This window comes from Pygoscelis adeliae, unplaced genomic scaffold (assembly GCF_000699105.1).
Source record: "Pygoscelis adeliae isolate BGI_AS28 unplaced genomic scaffold, ASM69910v1 Scaffold183, whole genome shotgun sequence".
NCBI classification, from domain to species: Eukaryota; Metazoa; Chordata; class Aves; order Sphenisciformes; family Spheniscidae; genus Pygoscelis; species Pygoscelis adeliae.
In genome coordinates, this window is record NW_008824536.1 from 1,922,190 (window position 1) to 1,942,536 (window position 20,347).

Here is a 20,347-nt window from a genome sequence, read left to right on the forward strand (position 1 = left end):
GGTGGGTTTCTCAGGGTGGAGAGGCCGCGGGGGGAGAGGGTCGCCCCAAGCGCTGGGGACTCGTTTTGATGGGGTCACACGAGCCTAAAATAACACCAGGCGTTTGTTTTCTGTCGGCTCCCGCTGTTGTTGGGTAGGGCGGAGAGGAGCACGCGCCGGCCTCCCCGCGGGCCTCCCCGCAGAGCGGCTCCGGCTCCGGCTCCGGCTCCGTGGCGCGTTGACCGCAGCGCTCTGGGCACAGCCGAGGTACGTTCGGCATCAATCCTTGCACCGCAAACTCGTTATTCTAGAAACTGACTTAGTACTCAAGAAACATATTCCACATTAGCCTGGGTGTGAGAAGCTGTGCGGAGCAGAGGCAGGTTGCTGTTGCTGAACTCGGCACTCCTGGCATGCTCAAAAAGCTGCAAAAGCTTCAATGTTCCTTGCATTAATTATTTTGCATTTTCATTGACAAAAGCCATGCCGTTCCCATGTGTTTGAGTAGCTTGTAGCAGAATATCAATTCCTATTTAGGACTGAGGGTTTAATTTTCAGGGATTTGTTAAAGTTTTCTTTACAAGGCATTTATTTTTTAACGTTACTGTATGATACAGAGACTGAATATAGAAATTCAGACTGTAATATAACATTGGCCTGCTTACTCCAGACTTTCCTAACTGATACAAGTGCCACGAGCTTTAGTAAGTCCACTCCATTGAGCAGTAATAAGGTCATTAGCTGAATGGTAGTTCCCAGGTGGCAGATGTTAGCCTTTTTAAGCTGATCCCAGTGGAGGTTTCTTGATCCAAGCAATAGTAAAGAGGCACATTTCTCAGAGATTGTTAAAACAGTTGTTTTATGAACAGGATGAACGGAGGGCCTACCCCGGAGGGACTGGGGGAGGAAGCGTTTTAAAATGGCTGCCCACCCCTTTGTTTGCTCAGCTGGAAGGTGAATGGAAAGGCTGAGGGCCAGCGGAAATGAGATTAATCAAGTAGGCAGCTACCCATGGAAAAAAATACCACAGTCAGGGTGAGAAAAGCCAAGTTAAGTGACTAGTTGAAGAGACCGTTTCACTGTCTGTTGTGCACAACCTGGATCATCTCTCATGGAAAATCCCCCAGGGAGTTTTCCCCAAGAGTTCAGGGAAGAGGAAATCACTGTGAGCTTTTCTCACCAGGAGATCACCCACTGTTACAGGACACGAGTTCTCTGAATTGCTGCCTCTGTAACGCATGCTTAAGTTATGCCATCTATGTAACATTTCTGCATCTTGAAGAAGGAACACTTTACCTTGCTTTTTAGCCTCTTTCTCCTGTGCAGATTGGAGAAAGTGGGAAGGCTGGGCATGGAAACAGAGCACTGCTTCTGCCCGCTTGGAAGTGAGAGTCTAGAAGGAACGATCTCATTAGACCACTGCTCTGCACTTACACGATGATGCTTCACCTCAGTTCAACTGCTGTTATTACATGTACAGAAAAGTAATGCCGGTATTTACAGCGGGTTTCAGCTTATGTGCTAAACTGCATAGACACAGAAAAATAGAATAAAAAATGAAGAGAATAAAGCCCAAGTAACATGACTGCTGGGAATCACGACTGATCATTCTGTAGCCTCACTTGGAATACAATTCACCAAGTCTGTATTGGTCCAAGGTCATTGGAAAGGAATATTGTCCATCTTTACAGTTCAGGAGTGTTAAGTTTTGGAATACAATAGTCTGTTGACAGGTAACACACAGTTCCAGAATGATGAACAAATAGCTGAAATTTGGAAGGTGCTGGAACAACTATGTTCTTGTTTATGCAGAGATGGGCAGCACCTAGATACAATGCAATCTAGATAGTATCAATTTAGATACAAATTCGAAGAAGGAAAAACAGATTTAAGCTTTCTCAGTCAAGGAGCAGAAGCATGGAGCACTTGCGGGACTGAGGAAAATTACATACTTAGGCATTGCTTGCCCTGGGGTGAAATACGGGTGTGTAGGAAAATCCTCACTAGCCACACTCTGAACATGAGTTATCACCATCCAGCAATACCTACTGCAAGTTTAGTCTTAGGACTAAGCTCTTGCTTCTCTTGGGAGACTAATAGACACTCATTATTTGCAGTGCACAATCATATTTTCATTGGTTTCCTCAGACCACGCTTGGCCCTTTTGATTAGAGGCTTTATTTTGTATCACTTTCTTGAATATTCTGATCAGCATTCGTGTGAGCTAAGTATATAACAAAACTGTGTTGTTTATTATTTCTTACATAATGGGCTTTCCTATGTTTCTCACTTAGGACATTATCTCAAGAGCTATTATTAGATACAGTTTTCAGTCAGTCTGTTTTCTGTCACTAGCTATCTAGAGTTAAATATAATTTATTCCGCAATAGCATGGCTGGAATTACTATGCAATTTAGTAGTATTTCTACAAGAAAATTAAATCATTGGAATGACAATGAAGAAGAAAATCAGGTATACTAACAAAAAAGAATAAAGCGCATGAAAAAAACAACACGAAGCAAGGTGTGACCCAGGAGTATTCATCTCCGTATATAGTATAGCTAAAAAGAAAGGTATTCAAATAGCTAAGTAACTTACTCTAGCATAGATTTTTTTTTTTAATAGATTACACCAGTTACAAGGAACATTGCAACAGACATTTGTGTCTGAATTTTTAGTATTTCTGTTTTATCAATGCCAGTTACGACTGAGCTGATGTATTCTAGTCATAGACATTTTGGGGGAGATGGCCATGAAGTACAACTGGCTGAATTCGTTCAGGTGGAAAAATTTCCTGTCAGAAATATCTGTCTGCCCAAAACTGGTATTAAAAGTAAAACTAACGCTCTTGCTTCTTTTCTGTTAAAGGTATCATTTCCATTGTCCTTTTCTCCTTTCTTCAACTTTATAAATACATAAATGTTACTCTTACTTCTTTTCACTAGGAAAAGGGACAAAAGAGACTTTAGAAAGTAGATTTGGGGGGGGGGATGGGGAAATACTTTTACAGTTTCTCTGCTCCTAGGTGGAAATATTGAGGGGCAGGAGGAGAGGAATCAAGCCACCCATACAAAATAAACCACCCCCAAAATAACAGAAAAAATGGTATGAATATTTGGAATTAAAATGAATCATTTTGATTTCATTTTTTAAAAAAAACTCTTTTAATCAGCATGATGCACCTTTGTAAGAATTCATTTTATTTTCCTTAATTTAAAGAAAATAACTCCTCCCTTAACCTTTTTTTCTCTAAAAAAGCCCCAAACACCTTAAAAGCAATCCTGTATATGCTTATACCTATCAGCATACTGTTTTACATATGGGAAGCAACCGTCAGGTTATTGCAGTATGCCTACACACCACACACACCTTTACAGAATATTGTAACCTCATAGATGTTCACTTCTACGTATTTTCTCTTTAATCCACCAGGTCCCTTTTTCTTTTGAAAGTTTTCACATACCTTAAGTTGTAGATGGCTGCTATCATCTTGTTTTCTGTGTTTCTTCCATGTTCTAGTGCTTGAGGTAGGGCTGGAAGGGCCTTAACTCATCAGGTCTCTTAAGCACGTTTCTTCTACACATGCAAATAGCCCCAGGTGCTGAATGGGAATGAAATAAAATGTAAGTAAGTGGAATGAAACTCTCAGCACGTACGTCTCCATTCTGTGGAGCAGGGATTTCCTGTACAGAATTACAGAGTTAACAATGTGGAGAGAACTTACTTCTTACCTGTTTGCTCATCTGTCCATGTCTAAAAGTCTTCAGATGTGAAAACAAGGATTTAAAGCCTCTCCAAAAAGCATTAGTATCCAACTCCCAGAATCCTATGTTGTAGGTTCAGCATTGAGCATTGCTGATCTCAACAAAATTTTATGAGGTCCTTTTGGCAATCTGTACTGGATACATGTACACAGGGAAGCATTACTCAAGTAAAAAACTTCACATTCTTCAGCTGAGCATTGCAAACCAGTAACACTGTGATTGTTGTGTTTGCATGACCTCTTCTTACTTAGTTGACATGTAGCTTGTTTCATTGTGACAGTCTTAAAGATAAATCTCCACTATCAGTGAGTGGACATAAACTGTAAAAAAAGATGGGCCACGGTCATCCCAATCTCACCATGCTGAAGCCTGGAGAGCATCATCCCAGATGTATTCAGATGTTATCTGTGGGATCTGAAGTTGTTGGGTTTTTTTGCAAGAGCTGCACTGCCCAGTTCTTGTTTATCCTGTGCAAGTCAATAGTTCTTTATTTCATAAAAGAGTTCATCTACTTTTGTTACTTGGCTTTGAAAAGAGTCTTTAGTCTTTAGCAAGGGAGTGTCTTCCTGTTCTCAAGAGCCCATCTGCCAAAGGAAACACTGACAAGAACATCAAGGCTCCAGAGGAACTGCTTTTGCATTCATACATGTTTTGAACAAACAAGATTGTGTAGAGTAAGAGTTTGCAAGGTTTTAAGGTAAGTTTATTTAAGTAAGGTAAGTTTATATTAAGTAAAGTTTATATTAAGTAAACTTTATATTAAGTAAATGAATGTTGACACAATAGAAAGTTTAAATACAATATTTATTGCAATTTATCCTTTTCAAGTCCTACATACAGGATGTATTAAAAGCATACAATATAACTGCATTATTTATACAGCATATATGAAAACTGTATCCCAAAACACTTTCCAGAGTATCTGGAATAAATCACAAAAGAATACTTATCATGGTACAAATGTAGTCATACAATTGACTTATTTAATGCACTTTCTGGGATCGATCTATATGGCTTTTATTGATATTTACAGAAATTTTACTAGTTTCTAATGTTATAGTACTAATTAACCCAATCTCAAATTGACAAAATTTATACTGAAGTGTTACAGTCTTTTCAGTCAGATTTGTTATTATCTATGCTAATTTACATTGCTGCTGATTTGACTGGAAAGCTCTACATTTTCATGTAACACAATTATATAAATACTGTTTCTCCCCTGTTCTTCACAACTACTGAATTAGCAGTAGTCCACTCAGATGATGGCCATCCAGCTCATTGCATGTCAAAATGCTCTTAAAATATACCAGACTTCAATCCTTATTTGGTTCAGAAAAAAAAAAAATCATTTCATCAAATAGTCAAGACAGAATTTACACAGAAAAATTTTACAAGAAAAATTCAATGCCTTGCTGTAGTCTTGGTAGTCTTCAGCAGATGATCATCATTTGCAAGCCTCAGAGTTAAAATAGCTTGCAGTATTTTCAGAGGAGGTCCTCAGGAGTATATTAAAAGTAGAACAAACTTCCTTTTGAAGTCATGTGTCAAAACAGCATTTTGATACTTCATCTTGCCCTGTCCTACCATTCACTGAGCACCTCACAGCCATCAGGTTCCATTTTCTGGCCAAAAACAGAGGGATAAAGTATTTTTACTTACTCAAACTTGTCAGCTAATGTCTTTTACAACAACATGCATTTCCTTTTATCTATAAATACTGCCTTCATTCATTCATCTTAAGTTTGAAGGTAACTTTCACAAACCATGGTTCAGAATTAAATTCCTGAAATATAGAGGGACTATTTGGGCACAAAAAATGCTAAAAGGCATTATGTAATGAACTAAAGCTGCATCCTAATGGACATTAATATGGCCAGTTGGGATTAGTTTTTAGTGCCTTTCTCTTCAAAAAGATACTGTCCAAGTATTTGCTGTTATCAGCCACTAGAGGGAGATATGATTACACAAGTACAAAGCTTATCCCTGAAATTTGAGCTGGGTCATTACGCGTGGTCTTTTGGGTTCATCAACATACACTTCCAATTTAAATGTTTTCCCATTTAGAGTTTCACTTCATGATCTTAGTTGTTCATAACTACAATTCATTTAGTTATTGATCAAATTAACTGTTATTTGGGAACTTTGTTCAGCAAACTCAGTCTCCCAAATTCACCCAAGCACCAAAACTTCATTCAATCAAAAATACCCTATGCACAGTTACGACTACAGCTTCTCCATGTGTCAGCTGTTTCCATGTCTTTGGTATTCAGGTACAAGACAATTCCTCTGCTTTGCATAATGAGAGGGTGCTTTGTCTGAGGACTGTTTTTATAGGCAGCAGACTTTATTCTCCCAGACCTTCTCTTCAAGCCCTTTCCCACTCTGAGGTTTTGCACCTCTTCTCTGGGAGAAGCTATTTAAGCAAATGTGTGGTATCGCGCCTGTTTACTAAGGTGACAGCTGAAGGGTTTTCTTTGCCCTTTTGATATCTATGAGATCTTTAGCATTCCCTCATCACATGCAAAGTAAACAGAGTTTCCTTTTAGAGCTATTAAAACTGACAATGTGTTTTTTAATTATTCTTTTTAAAAGAAACATTGAGCAGCTGTTAACGTTTGTGACTGCTACACCAGTGAAGATTACAGGCTTCCTTCACAGAGTAGATAAATTATCTTTTTATTAATGGCTTTGATTGCAATTATTTATTGACTTTTTTCATAATACAGTCCATAATGTTGTGTCACTTTTTAGAAAGAATAACCATTTTAAGTTCTCAGGAGTTGAACAGGTCGAAAGGAAAAAAAGAGCTTATGTGCAAACAGAGGATGATCTGAGCACAAAAGCTGGAGGAGTTTGAGCTTCTAATTTTATTTTGTACATGCTTTGATTATATCAAGCAATTTATGTTCCTGCAGCATAACTGTACCACATCAAAACAGGCTTCTTTATTTAGTAGTCAAACAGCACAGTTACAGAATAAACAAAGTTCTCTAACAAATTCAGAAACCCATGAAATAATGCAGGAATAAGATTTGGATTATGAGGTCAATATTATTATTTTAAATACAACTCTACTGAGTATACTTAATTTGAACAGACAGTACTGAATTTAAGAACTTGCATTACACTGGAGATAAAAGCAATCACTTTGTGAAGCCCTGTGGCAAGGTGAGTACCTCCCGTGACTGACATTCAATGCAAGACCAATAGAAATCATACAAAATGTAAGTTGCTTGTTTTCTATAGTAGTTACTGTAATTAAAAAAAAATGCCCTTCATTCATGTTAACAGAACTACAGAAAAATATTCATAATTAATTTTAGTTCACTAAGACTGGGAGATCAAAACAAGATGTAAAAAAATACCGTATATATATATTTAAATAAGTTCAATACTAGATGCAGTCATTCCTGCCTGTACTTTGAAGTCAAGGATAAGATTTTAAGTGCTTCGGGGAGTGGGGCTGTGTGGGGGGGAAGTAGGCAAAAAATCAAAATCCTGATTCAGGATTGCTATTGCTGTAGGAATTGCAGGGACTGCTGCAGGTTGCTGTAGGCAAAATTCTGTGTAATGAAAATTCCTTCCTCTAATGGAAAAGTAAATAAAAAAAAAAGTGACAGGGATTTTCCTACACAATTACTATTCAATGTATCACCAGCAGTCACTCTATCCCGTGACTGAGGAAGTACAAACCAGTGCCTCAGTCCAGCAAAGCAAAATCCGTTATAATCTGCTCTATCGCTTACTGTTTTGAGCAACAAACACGACATTCATCCGCATGCGTTGAGGGAATTGTTTGAAACAGCCCAGTTGCACCTCTCCCTCCCAGCAAAAGACTGCTGGTTACGAGTGAACTTCTTCCAGGTGAACAGAGCCCTCAACTATACCAGGTCTCTATGACAGGTGTGAACAGCCCTCACACTTTGTACACGGACAAAGGGGGAGCTTTCAGACTAATGCCCTCTGCCAGCATAGTTTCAGATACTGCTTCTATTAGTATTGAAAATAAAATATATTAGAGCTTCACTACACAAACAGAATTACAACACAATTGAAGAAAAAAAAAAAACATACAGCTATACAACTCCTTCCTTACAGGCATTTGAAATGACACATTGCACTAGGCAGCTTCTAAAGAAGCAATATTGACTGCTGTTCCACTCATCCCGCTTCTTCCATATCCCCCTCACAGTTAACATCAGTAGTAACTTCAGATACAAAGTTACTAAAAAGCTGCTTTCAGGATAAATTTAGCAAGACTCCATGCTGCTGTTCTTCTCTATCACTTGATAAAAATGTATCTAATCAAGCTGCAAAGGCGCAAGATATTTGCTCGTATTTAGAAAGCAGGTTGACTTGAATGCTCAAGAGGTACTGTTCTTTGTGCTAAATTCCAACACTCTCTTGAATGGGGTGTATGTCCTCACCGGCCTTGCACTTTCAGGAGATCTTCTGTTCTCAGTACTTGCACTGTTAAGGAGACAAGAAAAAGCTTACAGAGTTAATGTCAGAGTATCAGACAGCTGGGCTGGAAATGCCACGGCAATGAACTTGTGCCTTGTTATTGATATTGACAGGCTAAAAATTAAACTATTCAGTGTATTTGATAACGTTCCATATTTCTTTTCTATAATGCCATAAAGAGTATTTGATAAAAACCGTGGCAGATACTGACAAGTTTACATGCAGGCATCTGCTGGAGCTCATATTGGAATGTCCAGCAATACAGCTACTAGGACTAAGGATCCTGCAACAATAAAGACAGCAGTGTTACATTTAAGAACGCAATTAATTGTGAAGAGTAATTCCATAAAATCTAAACTGCATAGAGGTAAATTTCTACGTAAAGATAAATCTCAAAAATAGGAAAAATATCAGATAAGTAGGGGCTGTGGTTACATACAGAGGGGCCCCAGAGAGGACAACAAAGATAGCTTTCTGTTGGCACCCTGAGTGAAGAACGCTGGTTTTGAGGTTTCAAAACTCGTGCCATTAAAATATGCTCTAGGCTAAACACTGAAATGAGTGTATTTTTAAATTGGGAAGGAAATTTTAGTTTGTATTGCAGCTTGCTGATTTCATATGCTAATTTACATTCCTCAAACTAAATGATTTAATTTGCAGGGCAGCTCAGATGAACAAGTTTACTTGTTGGTAGCAAAAGTAATATGCAATGGTCCTCCTTACCTTACTATTTTGGTTTCTGTTTTGCCCTTCCCTGTGGTGACTTGTTGGGGGGAAGATTCAAGTGCAAGTCCACAGCCTTGCTCCCAGGGCTCAGTGCAACCCTGTTGCAGTGTCCAGGGCAGAGAAAGGGGAGGAGGAGAAGAGGAGGCACAGTACCTGGACCTTTACAAAGCCAGGCTACAGAGCCACTGGCCACCACAGATCAGAGACAACCATTCCAGTGCAGAAGTGCTAATGTTACCGTGCTGTTTACTTGCCAATCTTCCATCTAGGGTTAGGATATCTCCAGAAATTGCTGCGGCCCTAAACTGTTACTGTTGGTGTTAACTGCCCTTTGAAATGGTCCTGGACGCATCTCCCAGAACACAAAGAATAAAGCACGCATGAAGCCAGCATTAACCAGCCTCAGGGTAGAGCTGTCCATTGTCTCCCGCTGTGCTGCCAGCAGACACATTTCATCAATATTTCCCATATTTCACAAAGTCAGATCTCTTGACTTGTAGCTTTACTCCCTGCTTAAATCACATTACTGTAAATAAGTACTCCCCAAGGGTTTGCAATATGTTTCCATCTTTGGGGAAAAAAAAAAAAATCCTACTCCATAAGGTCATTGAAGTACACTACACTTGGTAGATGTGCTCTTTTAAACTTAGGAACATTTTGCAAAACTCCACAATCCACTCTAACGGTTTATTAGCACAATGGTTTACTAGTACAGCACCAATAAGGGACATTATGATGAAGTTTCCTATGAACAAGCAGAAAAAGTAAATACCTGTATGGAAGATCACATCCGACACCAGTATCTCTGGTTTCTATATTAGTCTTTGGTTGGTTTTCCATTAAGTAGTCCAATTTATCTTGTAATTCTTTATTCTGGAAAACAGTAATTTTCATCACAAGTTTATTTTATTTAAATTATGTTAATTAACAAGGAAATAAAATTGCACATTGGCTTATCCCCACAAGAAATAATGTAGAAGTATTTATTAAGAAAAATAAAGGAATCCTTACTTCTGGGAAAAAAATATATAAATGAAACCAACAGTTTTATTCAGAAGCTTCTGTTTTAAGAAGCTTCTGTTTTTTTAATACTGTTATAAAATTGTACGTTAAGAAACTTAGCATGAATATTGAGACATTGTACTACATACATTCCTCATGTGACTTGTGTCGTAAGTTTTATTTCCATACTGAAGAACATCGAAAACATATAGTAAATATGCATCCAGAAAACAGATATCAGGTGACGTTGGTTCCAATTTTATTTGGTTTCATAAAATAATCACAATAGTATAAACTTAAAAGGCAATGCCTTACCTCACATTCTAAGAAAGAGATTTTTTCTAAAAGCTGTATTATAAATAATTCCTTTTCTTTTACTTTCTTCCTTAGCATTTCAATCTATGAAGAAAAATAAAACAAAAACATTTAGTCTAATGGGGATGGGAAGAGGAGGAAAAAGACCTAGATACCACAGGAAGAAAATATGTTTAATTTTATTGTTCAGCAACAATTGAATACCTTCACGTATTCACAAACTGCTTTAATCCATGGATTAGCTATCATCCCATAAAATTAGGATCATTTATATAAAGATGATACACACATACTAATGTGGCTTTTAAGAATTTGTATTTTTCTGGAAAGAGAACGGAAACTCAAACATTGTCATGTAACAAAGCAAACTAGGGAAAACTCCATCTTTGATTCAAAGGCCTTTGCTCTAGTCAATTTTAACTATACCCAAAAATATGTTGCACATTTGCTAGTTTCTTGAAGGTCTTTTTTTTGTTCAGTTATTTTTGTTCAGTTATTTCCTGGCATACCAGACTCCTTGAAAAAAGTGCATTTTCATTTTATACCTAGGGAATGGAAAGAAGTTATTTTAATTTTCACGAACATTTGTAAATAAAGTTAGCTGCACCAGAAGCATTGCATCTCAATACTGTTCTATAGGGAACAGAAGATAATCTTCCTCGTATTCTGGGATTTCTGCTGGTCATAGAGCCATACAACAACAACTTTTGCATTAAATCTTTCCCTGCTACCAGCACAAGCAGGTATGACCAGAGAAACTGGGTATGACCCAGATTTCATACCAGTCCCTTGCTGCTGGCCCAAAGCTGTTCTGATTGTGTTGAAAGCTGTTCTGATTGTGTCAAAATGGCTTTCTAAAGCTCCTAGCCCCACAGTTATCCTTTTCCGTTCTTCTGAACCCTTTGCTCAAAGCAAGATTTGCTGTGTGAGGTTCATACTGTTATCAGCAATAGTCTAAGAGACCTGTTGACTGGCACAGAGGTCAGTTCCTTTCAGTTGACTGCATTTAGGAGACAATAGCATCTTGTGCAAACAAAGTGAATTTTCTCCTCAGACCAAAGGAAAAGTCACTTGTTACTCTCTCTCAACCCCTGCTGACTACGCCTACTAAAATAGCGGCTAATAAAAAGAGCAAAATAAAACAACAGCTAAATAACAACTTCAATTGTTACTGCTTCCCCGGGAGGCAGTTCAGGTTATTACTCATAGACAGCTGTAGACACACACCACAAGCACAGAAGACAAGGTACTTCCTATATCTGTAGTTACAGTCTACTTCAGCTGCAGAAAGCAGTGTTAAAAACATTTCTAAGGAGAATCATCGGAAGTGCACTGAAAGATCAGTGTGAGGGAGAAAAGGGATTCTGCATCATGTTTGTGTGCAGGTAGGAACTGGGAGAAGACGGATTTCCCACTGTGTTCTGTGCTCATGCAAGTCTTATCCTACAGCAACAGCAATGAAAGCTGATAGCAGTGGATACTCTTATTGCTCTCAGTGTTAAATGGTGTCAGGTCAGTAATTTTTCCAATTAAATTTCAATCCACCTTTCTTGAACACGCCATTTTAGGTCAGATGACATGAAAGTCAAAAACGCTATTTTTGCCCTATTAAGTCCATGGGAATGCATCTCTCAACTGAGGTGCTGCAGCATCATTAGCTAAACCCCTGTCCCGGCTCCACGCCAGCTCTTTAACAAGGCAGAGCCCAGCCAACAACTTCTGCTTTACCAAACAGTGCATTATCTAAGGCAATTGTCTCCACAATTCATTAAAGTAAATTAAAGATATAAAAGGTTTCTGATCTCAAGCTTGAAAGCAGAATCAGAAGTAAACGGCTTGCTAGTAAATGGATGGTCCACATCACAAATGGAATGCCAGAATCCCATGCGCTGCTTTTAGTGAAGTGTCTATTATTGTATATGTAAAAAGAGCACCCCTTAAACCTGTGTTAGATGAGGAAAGATATTCAAACTGCCCTTACAGCACCATAAAAGTGTGTATCCTGCACATTCCTTCACATTTTTGGGTAATATGCCAACAGTGGGGAAAAAACCAGATCTATGCCTATAGCTTTTTATCACGAGAAAACTATAAAAATATCTATGCATAATAATAATAAAAAAAGGTATTTTCTATAAAACTTCCAATTAAGTGAGGTAGCTTTATTTTGTCAAGTTACTGATTGGCTGTGGGCTTCATTGATACAATTTTTAGGAAAAAAGTAAAAAGTATGTGTTAGTAAAAAATTTAGTGGACTTTTACTGAAATGAATCCATTCTGCAGAACAGCCAAACTGAAATCAAGGAAAGCTCAGAATACATTAATTTTTCCTGGCAGTCATTATGTTACATTGATATGCAAGGAAGACCATTTCTAAATACTTGGGTGAAGTTTTCCACGCACTCTCACCAGTCACTTTTTAACTCTATATCTGAAAATCAATTTTGTGAAAGACCATTAACAAACCTCTTCAGAACCACCAGTGTAAAACTTTTCAGCATGTCTGGAAACAATGATTAGTAGAAATATTCACATTCTGCTAAAAGAGAATGATAAAATACTCAAAGGTACAATAATCAAAACAACAGTAGTACTATCACCCTCCCAAAAATTTACTGCTAGGTATTATAAAACATTTCAACCAAAACATATAGAACTATGAAAAAAATTAAGCAAAACAAATGCATAAATTAAGCCAAAAAATGAAAATTTATAAAACCAACTCAACTTTAATTTAGTCTTCATGATCTTCAGTTATCGCATCTCATTGACACAATGATCAATTATTACTTGGAAAAGCTAAAATATAAACTCCATGCAGTAAGTGTTTTCAGCTCAACAGTTACAGAATATGTGAGTGCTATCATCATCTGTCTTTCTCAAAATCAGGTATTTCCTTTTTTTTTTTTTTTTTTACTTTTAATTTAAAGTGCATGTAAAAACTATCCATGTCATCTAAAGCTCTAATCATTTCAGTTTTCAAATCACAGAAACACAAAGCTTGTAGCATTTTCAGAAAAATCATAGAACATATTTTGATCTTCATATTTAATTACAAATTTGTTTAATAGTATGACTAAATTGTCAGCTATATCTTCACTAGTTCAATAGCTTCAGTCCTGCCAATAAATTCCACTTCAGAAAAGATAAACTGTTCTTTTAGGCCTTTCAAGTGGGTCTTCTCTATTAATATTCTGTTCTCCTACTATGCATACAAGGAAATAATTTTAACACCAGTAATCTGTATGACACAAAGACGACTGAAGCCAAGCACAGCTATGTGATGAGGGGAGGGGTTTGCCCTGACAGATATCCATTCTTGTTATTGAAGATAATATACCTCATCAGTAGCCCATTCTGGTTTTTACATCAAACACAAAATATTTCTCTTTCCTAATAAGTGATTGAATTATTATCTTGCTTATCCAAAAGCAAGACCAAACTCTTGTGTTTCGTAGCCATTTACCTTAAGTTATATTCACTCTATGATACGAAGGCTCTAAGATGTGAAATAAACTGTGATAGGAAGCATTATGTTTACCAGTATTACGTACAACTGTATTTAGTGTAAGTTAAAATTAAACTTGTATTTGTTTATTCTTCACATTGGCTACAGAGACACAAACTCCCTAAGGATGTTAAGTTATTTTAACTAGAGTAGTCTGAAGGCAAAAATGAGTATGGACATCTTAAAAATCTGAACAGAGAATACAAAGAGGAAGACCTTGACAAACAGCTTCCTCCCCTTCCCAAACACAAACCTGAACTCCAGAAAAGATATTTTGTAATTTGGCAGGAATGTTACTGCTTTTACTTTTTTGTGTGTGTGAGAATCCTCTAAGGACTGGCAGACTGAACCATACACAACAGCACTCCCTGACTCATTTTAGCATGTTTACATAGTACCAGTCAGGACGCATGAAATCAATTTACTTTGTCCGCTGAAGAGTTATGCCAGAATTTTAAAATACACCTTCTCTTCTACAGTATGGAGAAGAGACAATGTGGTACTATATCATCACACACACTAAGTCTTAGTATAGCAGTAGAACAGAATAGAATGATTAGACCATGCAGATTACAGATACGATAAGTTACCCAATTCACATTGGGTAACTTAGATAAAACCTCTTGGTGGATCTTTAGAACATTATGAACTCAAAGACACAGCCACACAGACCAAATACATTCCAGGAGAAATAAATTTCAGCACTGGCTAAAATGAGAGAGGCTGATCCAGTGCCAAGGAAAAAGTCCTGCAGTCCCTGCTCCCCAGATGCAGCAGAGCTACCCTTTGAGGCCGCTGCAGAAGGAAAGCAGGGCCAGAACGTAGCAAGGCACCTGCATTACTTCATACAGGCATGCTGCACCCCCCAGGCACATGGCCAACTAGTTGTCTCAGCAGCTACTGCAGTCCAAGGGCTGAAACAACTTCCAAAGTTAAGACACACCTTTAAACCTACCCACAGGCCTGACATAGATGACACATCCCACCAGAGTGGTTTACTACAAAAAAGTTTATTTACTGAATAAGGACTTGAGTACATATCATCTTATGCCATTAGCACGAGGAGTGAGCAAACCTGACTTGATTAACCCTTGAGGGGGTATGTTACATAGGAATAACTTTAGGGGATTATATTAATATATTACTATATTAAATAAAATGCAATCTTAATTCAATACATTTATATAAGTCACATTGCATAAAGTAAAAGCAATGGTTTCCTTTGAGAGAGGAATGTAACAAGAACAGTGGATCATAACGTTGATATTGGGTAAAAGCACTTCAAAAATAAAATTCATGCCTTGCTACCTAATGTCATTTTGATTTTTCCATAAAAATGTTAGTTATAGTAAACTAAAATAAGATGGTAACGCTTACAGCACCACAAACCTGTATTGCACAAACCCAAGTCTTGAGAGTGTCTTTGTTTCAAGGAGTTGCATAAAGCAAGAGAACAACTAGCAGGTGACAGAGCAATAGACTTTGACTTTTGGTTGAATATAAGGTAAGGAGAAGGAGAGGAGAAGCAAGATAGGTCAAATACAATACTGAACTGAGGGCCCAAGTGGTGGCCAGAATAGTCTAGGGTCAGAAACAAATCAGTGCAAGCCAAAGACTCTTAACTTCCCCATGGACTGACTCTTGGATCTGAGTCACTTCTGGACTGACTCTAGGACAAAATTATCACCAATATGTTCCTACCTTTTCTTTGCTTATGCCCAAGGCCTATAATCTACCTCATCCTTGCTGTGTCTGCAGACGTTAGCATTTCAGCTCACTGCCAACTCAGCAACTTGCTCCCAAATCTGTCTTTTGCACAACTACCCTCTCAGATTTCTTCATCATTTTCTACAAGCACTATTCAGGTACATCCTTCAGCCTCTCCTTTTCCAACCTTCTCTAGAAGTGCTCAGACAGACTTTCCCTAGCACTTACCTCTTGACCTGACTTGCATTGTTAGACTGACTAGCCGTTCTTTTCCCTCCACGTTTCTACCAGTATTTCTACAACCTTCACGTCCACATTAAGCAGTCAAACAAAACTGGCAACCTACTTAGCAATATCATTTTACATTAATGACCCACTCATTCCTTTCAAAACAGTTCTGCTAACAGTAAAAATGTGAATTTAGCAACCCTGAGCCACACCATCACCCTTTTTCCTATCACTTCATTCTCTCTTACCTCCCCCACCCTACTGTATTCATTGCTCCTGCCTTCCCTTCTCCTGTTGGGAGACGTCCAACTACTCCAAAACTGGGAAGGGAAGAGCTACAAGGCCCAAGCTACAATTTGTAATATATCTGTGTCACTGAGCCAGTGACTGAGGGGCATCACATGCTCTTAGGCCATCCCAGGGGCTGGGGAGCAGAGCACGTTCCCCCAGTGCTGTAACAACTAGGAGAGATGAACTCCCTGGCTCAGTCACTCAGTACACACATGCTGCTCAGGAGCTCTGCACCTGGCGACCCGCCAACGCGGCAGGGTGCATGTGAGCTTAGCCCTTCAGCCACCTCACTTCAATCCCCGACATTTGGCTGTCGGGCACAGGAAGGGCACCTGACCTCTCCCTGTCATGGCAGGATCCATGAAGTTCCCTGCAGATTGTGTTGGGTGTGCAGCTTGCATTTCACATACCCACTGCTATTTCTAATGATCTGAATCAGCACATAAGGCCCCACACGCAATGTGAATCATCCTGAATTTATCCACTGGCTCAGGATTAATATGGCCACAGCACTTCTTTTCAAGCTCTCTCCTCCTTGATTCAGTCCTGTTGCTGTTACCACCTCTATGCTTTTGCCTCCTTCTGAAACCTTGAGGTCATTTCTCTCAAACTCCCTCAACCTCCAGATTGTCACCTTATCTTGCAGCAACTCCCAGAAAATTCAATTCTTCTTGTCCAGCCCACTAATGAAGATCTACTTCTTTCTCACTCCTACACCTTATAGAGTCTCCAATATATCCCCTCCAATACCAAACAAAATTGTCATGCTATCTGAATGAAAGTCTCAATACCTTCTAGGAAGAGCTGCCCTTACGAATTTCTCTTGCTCCACCAAGCAACTAAACTTTGCTTCAGTAAGATGGAAAGCTAGATGTATGAGTCAACAGCATTAAATTGATCTCATGGATAGAACACCTAAGAAGAAGAGTCAAAAGGAGAATTGCGAGACCTAAAAGCAAGAGTCTAAAGAAATGCTGGAGATGCGAGCAGCGATATTAGAAGGGAAGTCAACAGAATTACAAAGCAATTAAAGCAGAAGGAAAAAGCATCTTAAGAGAGAATTAAAATTGTGTCCAACTGTAGAGCCTCTATAAAGAATGTCTGAAATAGCAAACTTTATTTTATTCTGTGTACTCCAGGCACAGTTCTGGAGGCTTGAAATATACAGTGATCTATTGGATTGGAACAGATCCAGCTGTTAGGTAAACTCAGTCAACATTTACCACTTGATCTTATCATCCAGTAGTTTAAAATATTTATCAGAACATGACAGTATTAATATATTTAAGTATTATATATTACTCAAGTATCGTGTATTTTCCTTGTTCATCTACCATTAATGGATTGGGCATCTGTAACACTGATAGAGACATGAACAAACTGGTCACAAATATGACTAAACACAGGACAAACACATACTATATGATACAAAACAAGACAGACAAGACATTGCAATATCAGCCTGAACTCTCAGAGGTAATTGCTGTACAAGGAGAACAGGATTTTACCCAGTCCACCATTTCACTGAACCTTGAGTGGTATTTATCAGAGGCTAGACAAGAGTGTTGAATTTTTTTCAGGGAATGTGATACAGTAAATAGGAATGAGCACCTTTGCGTTTTAATCCTCCTTAAATCACTTGAGTGACCTCTCAATACGTTTTGTATTTTAAAACTCGTATTTAAAGAAAAAGTAACAACTGATTGATTTAAGTTAATGCACCAACTTACGGACCTTCCTAAACTAATGAGCTGTAAGAACACATTACACCAGTCTTTGATGTACACCTATTGCTAAAGCAGGCCCACAGGGCCTAGATGTCCTAATGAGTTATAAACATCAGCACATTGTCTAACAGTTCAACCCACCTTATTAAGAGCTACCTTAGTAACGTGCAAGTTTTCTAATTAATGACTTGGCTGGGCAATTCCCAGCTGAAAGAGCTGATGCTATGCATGTATAAACACTCTCACCAAACACCAGCAGTGATTCTACTTCTGCCAATAGATAAGCAACGTACTGCATTGCTCAAGTCCACTGAGGCATGCCAAACGCTTGAATTGGCAGGGTGGCGAGTTATTTATGTTTTGCCATTTATCTTCTTCCTCCAAGCTCCCAAGGTGGGTTTCTCTTTCTACATTTGTTGTTGTGTGTTTTGTTGTTGTTTTGTTTTCACTGTAGGTACTACGTAGTGCAGATTTTGGTTAGTAAAAAATTGGCATCTGTCTGTGGCTGGTAATTCCATCTTCTTATCCGCTATGCTTCTGTGTAGCTTCTTTTACTTGACCTAAAATTGAAACTGTACTTCCATATTAAAACTGGGATATTTTGCTATATATCTGGAGTTGGAGTATCTTGATACAGGAGTTTTCCGCTGGTTATTAAGTCTTTGGTGGGAAAATTCTTCTTTATTCCCCATTTGTGCAATACAAAGTATCTTCTGTATTTGGGGTATCATTTGCTCATTAGCACTTTGTCCTTTCATGCAAATATCTTCCACAACAGAACAGGATACAGCTTCTCCCTGGTGTTTGGTCACCATTTATTATCCAACGAATCTGAGACTAAAGCTGGAGAACAGCTCATGGGCCATGACCTAGAGACAGTTCAATTCAGTAGTTAGGGGAATTTCATGTGAAATCTGAGTTCTGTAGATAATTTCTTGGCATGGAATCAAATATTCTTTTCTCTTCTCAGTCCCCTTCAGAACAGCTCCCTAGATCTGCATCAACCCACTTGCCTTGCTTACAAAATGTAAATGCTTATTTCCTTCCCTCTCCTGCTTCTCAAAAAATGAAACGATATTACCTATAAAAGCAGCTTATTGTACCATGAAACTGCAATCCATTTCAATGTCAATTGCACAAATCTCAAAACTAAAGCTCTCTTAAAGCTCTTCAGGTTTGAAATTGAGATCAAGCCAGGAAATACTTCTGTTGCTGATTTAAAATCAATGTTTTGTATTTCATTTGAAGACTTTTAGCTTTATCTTACACTAAACTCTCTCCCATCTCCTACACTGGCACAGACAGGATAAACTGATTGACCATATCGAATAGATAACTTAAAAGACAAGCCTTCACCCCTCTCACAGAACAACAGCAATTTCAACCCTGAAAGAAACAATGTGGTAGCAGCTTCCCATGCCCTCCCATAGCGCCTCTGTGCCTGCATCTGCCTGGCCAATTCCATCTCTGCATTGGAAACTCCTTAGTGGAAGGGCCTGAACTTTGCATGTTTCCACCTTTCACACTGTGAGTCTCCTTGCAAATTCTTCCTCTGATCGAACTGTTTTTTCCTGGATTGTCTTTCAAAGTGTCTCTCTGCCCTGCCATACTTTAAGATGGCTACAAAGGCAAGAGCTTAAAAAAAAAAAAAAAAAAAGGCTACTCAAGCCTACCATTATTAATGTTCACTGATTTCATCACTGAGCTCTGGGTGACCCACTCTGGCCATCTGTCTCTTCTCACTCTTTTTTTTTGAAAGCCTGCTAGGTACAAATAGTATGAGAAAAGGGCTGGGTTTCTGCACACCTGCCAAACGCAGGTCCTGTACTTTCAGCTGCCAGCATTTCATGTAAAATGTACTACACTAAGCTGGGAACAAATAGATTTATTTAACAAACAAGTTCAACACAGGGATAAACCTGTCAGCCTTAAATCATCTGCAATCTCTCTCTAACAAGAACATGAGGCTCTAAGACTATGCAGGATAACTTTCTGCTCAGCTGGTGCTCTAATGGGCTGCAATCTTAGCTCTCACAGCAGAGAATCCCTATGAGGCTGAAAAATGGGTGTGTGTGGGCTCTAACACACAGACATGTTGAAGGTCACTGACTCCAGCAAACTTCCATTTTATTTCTTCCATTTATTTTCTTCTGAAAGTTATTTTCCATGCTCCTATTTAATTTATGACTGGTCTGACTAGGTCAAGTTGAAAAAGGTTCTATTAATGCCTGAGATGGAAGGATTTATTTTCAGAGAAAAAAATTAGAAGCAAATGATTTCTTTGCTAAGGGGTATACGCACACTGAACTGCGACTGTCCTTCTCTGCCTGGGCTCAATTCCACAGGTCACATATCTACTGCAGTATCAACAAGATGCGTCCTGTGAAAAGGAAGGCTTTAATACTCTCTTCCTCCATGGCCTCCTACATTTGGTACTTCCCTGTCAGCATCCCCTTTCATGCATGCCTAGATTAGGACTGACCACAGCCTCCTAACACATTTTTAAATGCCATCAAACAAGCATTGGAGGTGTTGAGAGCTGCCTACCGCATCACAAAACTGCACTGTAAAGCTTCTCTTTTACTTCCTCCTAACTGCTTGCTGTTCTTTTACAGAATGCCCTGCATCTGTCGCTT

General features: G+C 38.6%; 1 protein-coding gene across 1 annotated transcript in view; it reads right to left on the minus strand.

Moving 5' to 3' along the window:
• The window catches only part of LOC103914862 (myocardial zonula adherens protein-like), a 53,845-nt gene that overhangs the window by 4,184 nt on the left and 29,314 nt on the right, over positions 1 to 20,347 (minus strand). Inside the window, exons 10-11 of the mRNA XM_009321584.1 lie at positions 10,251 to 10,334; positions 9,706 to 9,806 (exon numbers count right to left, since the gene is read on the minus strand). Of these exons, the coding sequence (XP_009319859.1) occupies positions 9,706 to 9,806; positions 10,251 to 10,334 (185 nt within the window). The remainder of the gene's footprint in view (positions 1 to 9,705; positions 9,807 to 10,250; positions 10,335 to 20,347) is intronic.